General features: G+C 55.8%; 1 protein-coding gene across 1 annotated transcript in view; it reads right to left on the bottom strand.

The window, feature by feature from the left end:
- The window catches only part of MMP28 (matrix metallopeptidase 28), a gene marked incomplete at its 5' end in the record, with an annotated part of 13,492 nt that overhangs the window by 4,140 nt on the left and 3,002 nt on the right, over positions 1-6,350 (bottom strand). The window contains one exon of the mRNA XM_015559245.1: positions 1,950-2,441. Within this exon, the coding sequence (XP_015414731.1) occupies positions 1,950-2,441 (492 nt within the window). The remainder of the gene's footprint in view (positions 1-1,949; positions 2,442-6,350) is intronic.

The following is a 6,350-nucleotide window of genomic DNA, read 5'->3' as shown; positions in this document are numbered from 1 at the left end:
GGCGTGCGCCAGGGCGCCCCCTGCAGGCGGCGCGGAGAGTCAGGGGGCGCCCCCGCCCGCGACGCCCCGCGTGCCCACCGCCCACCGCCCATGCCATTGAGTGTGCGGCTGTTTTCTGTTGCTTAATTGCCCTCCCAGTTCAGTCCGCAGAGGCTGAAGTGTGGAGCGGTGACCACAGGACAGCTGTGGCGTATGGACGCTAGGGGGCAGAGCGGTGCACATACTGCTTGGGGTCAAACTGCCTGGGTGCCAACCCTGGTTTTCCCATTTACTAGCGGAGTGACCCTGGGCAGGTCTCTCAACCCCTCTGTGCCTGATCTTCCCGACCTGAAATCAGGAGTGATGACCATGAAGTTCTTCCTCACAGAGTTTTTCTGCGGATTAAAAAGAGGTGTGTGTGTGTGTGTCTGTGTTCCATACGCCCAGTGCATAGCATATGATAAATGCTATATAGGAATTCCTTTTTAACAGGTCTTGGAGTAGGTACGGTGGTTATCCCAGAATGGAGCACGATGGGACCGGGTGGGGTGTTGGTAATGTTTTTTGATCTGGGCACTGGGTGTGTTTATGTGTATGCATAGTTTCTTTAATAAAAAGTATATGTATTCTTGCCTGGCTGGTGGTTGAGCACCAACCCATGAACCAGGAGATCATGGTTCGATACCCAGTCAGGGCATAAGCATGGGTTGTGGGCTTGGTTCCAAGTAGGGGGTGTGCAGGAGGCAGCCAATCAGTGATTCTCTCTTATCATTGATGTTTCTCTCTCTGTCTCCCTCTCCCTTCCTCTCTTTGGAAAAAAAAAAGTGTGTGTATTCTTGTGTCCTCGCCTTCCCTCTGCCAGGGCCCCGCTGTGGGTCTCTACCTGCCTGCTAGAACAGGAGTGAGCAGAAGGAATTGGGCTGGACTAGTGATGCTCAAGCGTAGGGTGCCCCAGATTTAGCTTATCAGCCATGCGGTTCCCAGGGCCCCACCCTCACAAGTCACTTTCTGCAGGGGCAGGGGCAGGAAACCGCACTGTGATAATGTTGGTCTAGAAGCCTGTGCAGGGTCCTGCCAGTGCTGCCGTCTTGGAGCCCGGCCCAACTGGGACGGACACAGGTCGGGAGGCTAATGTTAGGGAGAGCCTCGTGGGGCATGGAGAGATGGCCCGTGTAGGAAGGGCACATGCCTCCCTATTTTGAATGTGCTCTGAACGGTTCTGAGCAATGTTCGCCTTTCCATGCAACTCTTGCAATGATCTTGGGAGACTGATGGGGAGGTTTGTGACTAAACTCAACAAGATAAAGCACCTGCCCCACATCAGAGAGCTGCCTCCCAGTCTAGCGCTGTCGTAGCTACCAGACTGCACCTGGGGACGGACAGAAACATCTCATGTGGCTATCATGGATGAAATGAATTATATGCAAGCATGTGTGTGTTCTACAGGTGGATTCTCAAAAAGCCTAGATTTCTACCAGCCCTACCCTGGTCCAGGCAGCAGGGCCTGGAAGTGGCTTTGCTCTGAGTGGAATTGTTGGAAAGGAAGAGAGTGCAAGGGAGTAGGGGCCCAAGTTCTGAGGCCACGCAGGGCTTAAGTCCCCACCTGAAGCGGTTTGATCAGGTTTCCTGACTCCTTAGCCACTGGCGGCGGGCAGGGGGAGGCATTGGGAGAATGCAGAGATAGCCTGCACGCAGGCTCTGCAGGCCAGTGTTGGGCAGAATGGGGGGACAGCAGTGTAAACCACAGCTCGAAGACTTCAGGTTGGGGGCCAACAGGAGACCCGTCTGGGCGGTGGGCATATGAAGAGCTTCTGTAGCAGGTAGAATGCCTCTTGCTCTGAGGCAGTGACTGTGACAGGGGCTTGGGGAGAGGGGGGCAGTGGTGGCCTCGGCATGTTTTTAGGACCCTGGTCTGGAGAACAGGCGAGGCACGGGCTTGTCTAGAGGCAGGGGATGGATGACGGGACTTCAGAAGGTTCTCCCCGAAAGGATAATGCTCTTTAGAGTTTGCAAGGCACCTTCCCTGCAGAACCTCATCTGACCATCCCAACAGCCACATGGCACAAAATCGGGCAGGTCCTGTTCCCATGTGATAGATGAGGAGCCTGAGGGCTCTTTGGAGGGCGATGCAGCTTGGGCAAGGCCACAGGGAGAGCGAATGCTCCATTGCCCCCGACAGGCGGCCTCTCCTAGCGGGGGGTCCCCCTCCTGCCATGTGAGAGAGAGGCTGCCAGCACCTGGGCCGTCGAAGGCGTTGCTCAGCCCGTCATTGTGGTCCCCTTGGAAGAAGGTGAGGCGGATGTCGGCCGGGCCTGTGGCTGGGGCCTCCCAGAACTCCAGCGCCGAGACGTTGCTCCACAGCTGGAAGGCGGCACGCACGGCCCCCCGAACTGCAGGCTCGGGCAGGTGCTGGGGCCAGTTCACCAGGCGGTAGGAGAGGTGTTGCTTGTACCACTTGTTGCCTGCCACCCAGAGAGGCCACATCAGAGCCTGGGGCTGGTCCCCGGGCAGCATGTAAGATAGGGAGATAGGCCTTCCCCCAGGAGCCCGTGAGCTGGCTGGGAAGACATAGCCCTTGCCTTGGGAAGGCCCTCATTTGGCTGGGGAGACCCCGCTCTCAGACAGATGGGCCTACCCTGTCCTGGAGAGTCCCAGGCTCCTGGGTTGGCCTAAGGAGGTCCCTTAGGACCTTGACCCAGCTGCGTCAGCCTCCAAAATAGAATGGGGGAGATGCAGCCTCTGCCCAGGAAAACCCCCACCCGGGGGACCCTCTGGTCTGGGGTCTCCTTCCGCGCAGCCTGGGCCGAGCCTGGAAATCCACTCTGTGCCTCCTGCTGGCGGCACATCCCAGCCCCTGACAACTGTGCCGGGTGGAGGAGAGGTAGAGCCACAGGGTCACAGCCCTCCCTGCCCTCCCTGCCCCCTCCCCCTCTCCAGCCCTCACACCCTCCTGCTGCCTCCCTTCCTAGTGCCTGGGGCCTGTCCTGAGTAGCCATCACAAGACCCATTTATTTGAGGTCCCTCCCTGATCCCTGGCCCTCCGGCTCACTTCCTCAGGGACTCCGAGGGCTCTGAGGTGAAAACAAATAAGAACAAAGGGTGTGTTTTGTCACTGACCGAGAGCAATTTCTCCATCTCCACTCAGTTAAGCGTTTCTGTTCCTCTGCCCAGAACCGCAGAGTTCCTCCCTGAGGGTTGAGACTCGGGTCTCTGGTGGAGCCCCAGGTCAGCTAGTCTGGGTCCAGTGCCAGCTCACACACGCCCAGGACCAGGACCAGGGTGCTTCGAAGGCCCAAACTCTGAGTTTTCCTGAGCTATTTCTGAGCCCTGCACGCTCAGGGACTGTGACCCGGGCGGGAGACTCACTGCTTGGAGGCAGGACTCTGGGCTCAGGAGCACACAGAGTCATGTCTTTTGGGCCTCAGTTTCCCAAATGGACCAAATCCCTGGGGCCTGGGTGACAGCGGGCAGGGCAGGTTGGACTATGCTGGGACACCAGGTGAGTGGGCACAGCCCCCTCTCCCCTTGAGGGCGGGGCAGTTGAAGGTCCAGACCTCCTGCCCCTTTGTCCCAGGGAGGTCCTGGCAAGAGGAGTGAAGTCGTGGGGGTTCAGCCATCTCCTTAGTCAACCTCTCCCCTATTTGGGGCTCTGAGACCAGGGGAGGAACTGCCCCCAGGGTCACACACTGAGTAGGAGCCCAGGCCCTGACACCTAATTCAGTGCATTTTCCATTCTGCGTGGGTAAGCAGACACATTTGCTAAGACTCGAGGCTTATAAATGTGCCTGCACGTCACTCCTCTGGGTCAGAGCAGGGGCTCTGTGAGAGCTTGCGTTCTCTGGATGGAAGGAGGGTCATAGAGGGCAGAGGGGTTGAGCACCCTTTCCCTCTCCCCACCCCCTGTGGAAGTGGGGGAGGGGAATGTCCCTTCTCCCACCCCTGAGCCAAGCTCCATTCAAGGCAATGCTGCCTCCTGGGCCTGTTTGGCCTGGCAGCCACCCAACCCCTCCCAGGCAGTTACCAACCCTCGGGGAGGGGAGAGGGAAGGATTCGAAGGGAGGGGAGGCCTGGCGTCCAGAAGCGCTGCCACTGGCACTTCTAGTGCATTGGGTACTGGGTGGGGGTGGGGGTGAGGGGCTGGCCTAACCAACCCCAGACTCCCTCTCCCCACCCCCAACCTTCAGGCTCCTAGAAAACTGTGAAGCAGCTCCTTCAGCCTTTGCAGCTAGGGTGCTCCTCACCCCAAAGACAGGGAACAGGGAGGGGGGCAATTCTCTCACACTACGTGGTCAGTGAAGGTGACAGCGCGAAGGATAAAAGGATAAAAATCCTCTGTGCAGCTGAGGGGTGGGCAGGGAGTAGGGAGACAACTAGGAACAGGAATTGGGAGAAAATGACCAATTTTCCTTGCGGGCGAGCAGGGTGGTAGGTTGTCGGTGTGCCTGCCAGAAAGGAAGGAACTGCGGGGCCAGCAGTCTGAGTTCTGTTCCCTGTCTTCTTCCAGATTTGTGTCTTTGGAGCAGGCAGGCCCCATCCCAAATGCCTGGCTTGTTTCCATGGCAACCCCCAGGCCACCATAGCACCTGGCATTGTACCCCACACCATTCATCTAAAATCTAAAAGGGGCCCTGACTGGTGTGGATCGGTTGATTGGAGCATCACCCCGTACACCAAAGGTCTTTGGTTGGATTCCTGGTAAGGGCACATACCCAGGTTTTGGGTTTGATCCCTGGTTGGGGTGGGTACGGGAGGCAATTGATTGATGTTTCTCTCTCACATCAAAGTTTCTCTCTCTCTCTCTCTCTCTCTCTCTCTCTCTCTCTCTCTCTCCCCCCCCCCCTTTACCTCCCCCTCTCCCAACACAAAACATCAAAGTTTCTCTCTCTCTCTCTCTCTCTCTCTCCCTCTCTCCCCCCCTCCTTTCCTCCCTCTCTCTAACGTCAATAAAAACATATCCTCGGTGAGGATTTAAAAAAATAGATTAAAAAAATTCCAAAAGGGAAGAGAAAAGGAAAAAGAGCTGGGCAGGGAGGAGAGCTAGATTCCTTGCTAGGGCAGGACCCGAGCTAGAGTCCTGACTCCCAACAGCAAACTGCTACTGTGGAGAGAACAGTGCCTTTGCTTACAACCTTACACAACAAATGATAGACTCCCTCCAAGCCTCAGTTTCCTTATTTGCAAAGTAGAAATGAAGCAGCAGCCCGGAGCTGCCTGGCACGCGCTGGGTGCTCAGTAGTTACCCATTCCCTCCTTCCTTTTCCACCCCATTCCCACCCCTGTGCTCCCCACCCCACCAGCTCTGTGCGGGGGCAGGGCACTGAAAATCAGCCCTGCAGGGGTCACGGGGAGCAGGCGCTTGGAATAAGGTTGCCAGATTTAGCAAATGAGAATACAGAATGCCTGGTTAAACCTGAACTTCAGGTCAACAGGTAACTATTTTAGTATAAGGATGTAAAAACAAAACAATTATTTGCTGTTGATCTGAAATTGAAATTCAACTGGGAATCCTGCATTTTATCTGGCAATCCGACCCTGGAGCCAGCTCCATCGGCACAGCGTTCGCCCAAATAATGAAAAGCCACTGGCTTCGGAATCCATAAAATGTTTAAAGCGCCTACCCATATTCTGGGTTTTTCCACTCATTTTTAAAGCGCCTACCCATATTCTGGGGTTTTCCACATCTGGAAGCTCACTTAATCCTCCAATGACAAGAAGGCTTGGCTACATGCTGGCTATTTGGCCCTGGGAAAGTTGCCTAAGCTCTTTGTCCATCAGCTTGCCCACCTGTAGGTGAGGATAATAATGGTACCGATCTCAAAGGTTGTTACGGGAGAAAATGAGTTAATCTGTTCACAACTGTGCTTGGCTCATCATCAGTGCTCAATAGGTGTTAGCTGTTACTATTACATTTTCTTTCCTAAGGCTTAGGAAGTGCTCAGTGCCTGCCAGACCTACAACTTCCTTCTAGGGAAAATCTTCCCACCCAGGAGGGAAGAGAAGTGAAGTCATGTTGTGACCGAGAGGGAAATCCTCTGTGTAATCCGGCCACTGCCTGGGCCAGGGGTCAGACAAGGAAACGGGGCTAGGTTGGCGGGGGGAAGCCACCTGCCTGAGAGCTGCCTCCGCCCAAATCTCTGTCTAAAAGGGAGGCTCCACATTGGACAGTGACAGACACTCCATCAGATTCTCCCTCGGGGCATGAGAAGATGAGGTGCGAAGGAAGCAAAGCATCCTGGGTGCTCAGGTCATGCCCTGAACGTCCAGGAGGCATCGTCCCAAATCTCCATGGAATCTAGCCTGGAAGTGCTGCTGCCGAGTCTGTGTCTGGGGCTGCCCCCTTTTCCGCTGTATTCTCTCAATTCCTTCCCACA

This window comes from Myotis davidii, unplaced genomic scaffold (genome assembly GCF_000327345.1).
Source record: "Myotis davidii unplaced genomic scaffold, ASM32734v1 scaffold574, whole genome shotgun sequence".
Lineage (NCBI taxonomy): Eukaryota > Metazoa > Chordata > Mammalia > Chiroptera > Vespertilionidae > Myotis > Myotis davidii.
Note: the sequence above shows the minus strand (reverse complement) of the source record. Positions and strands in the feature narration are given on the sequence as shown.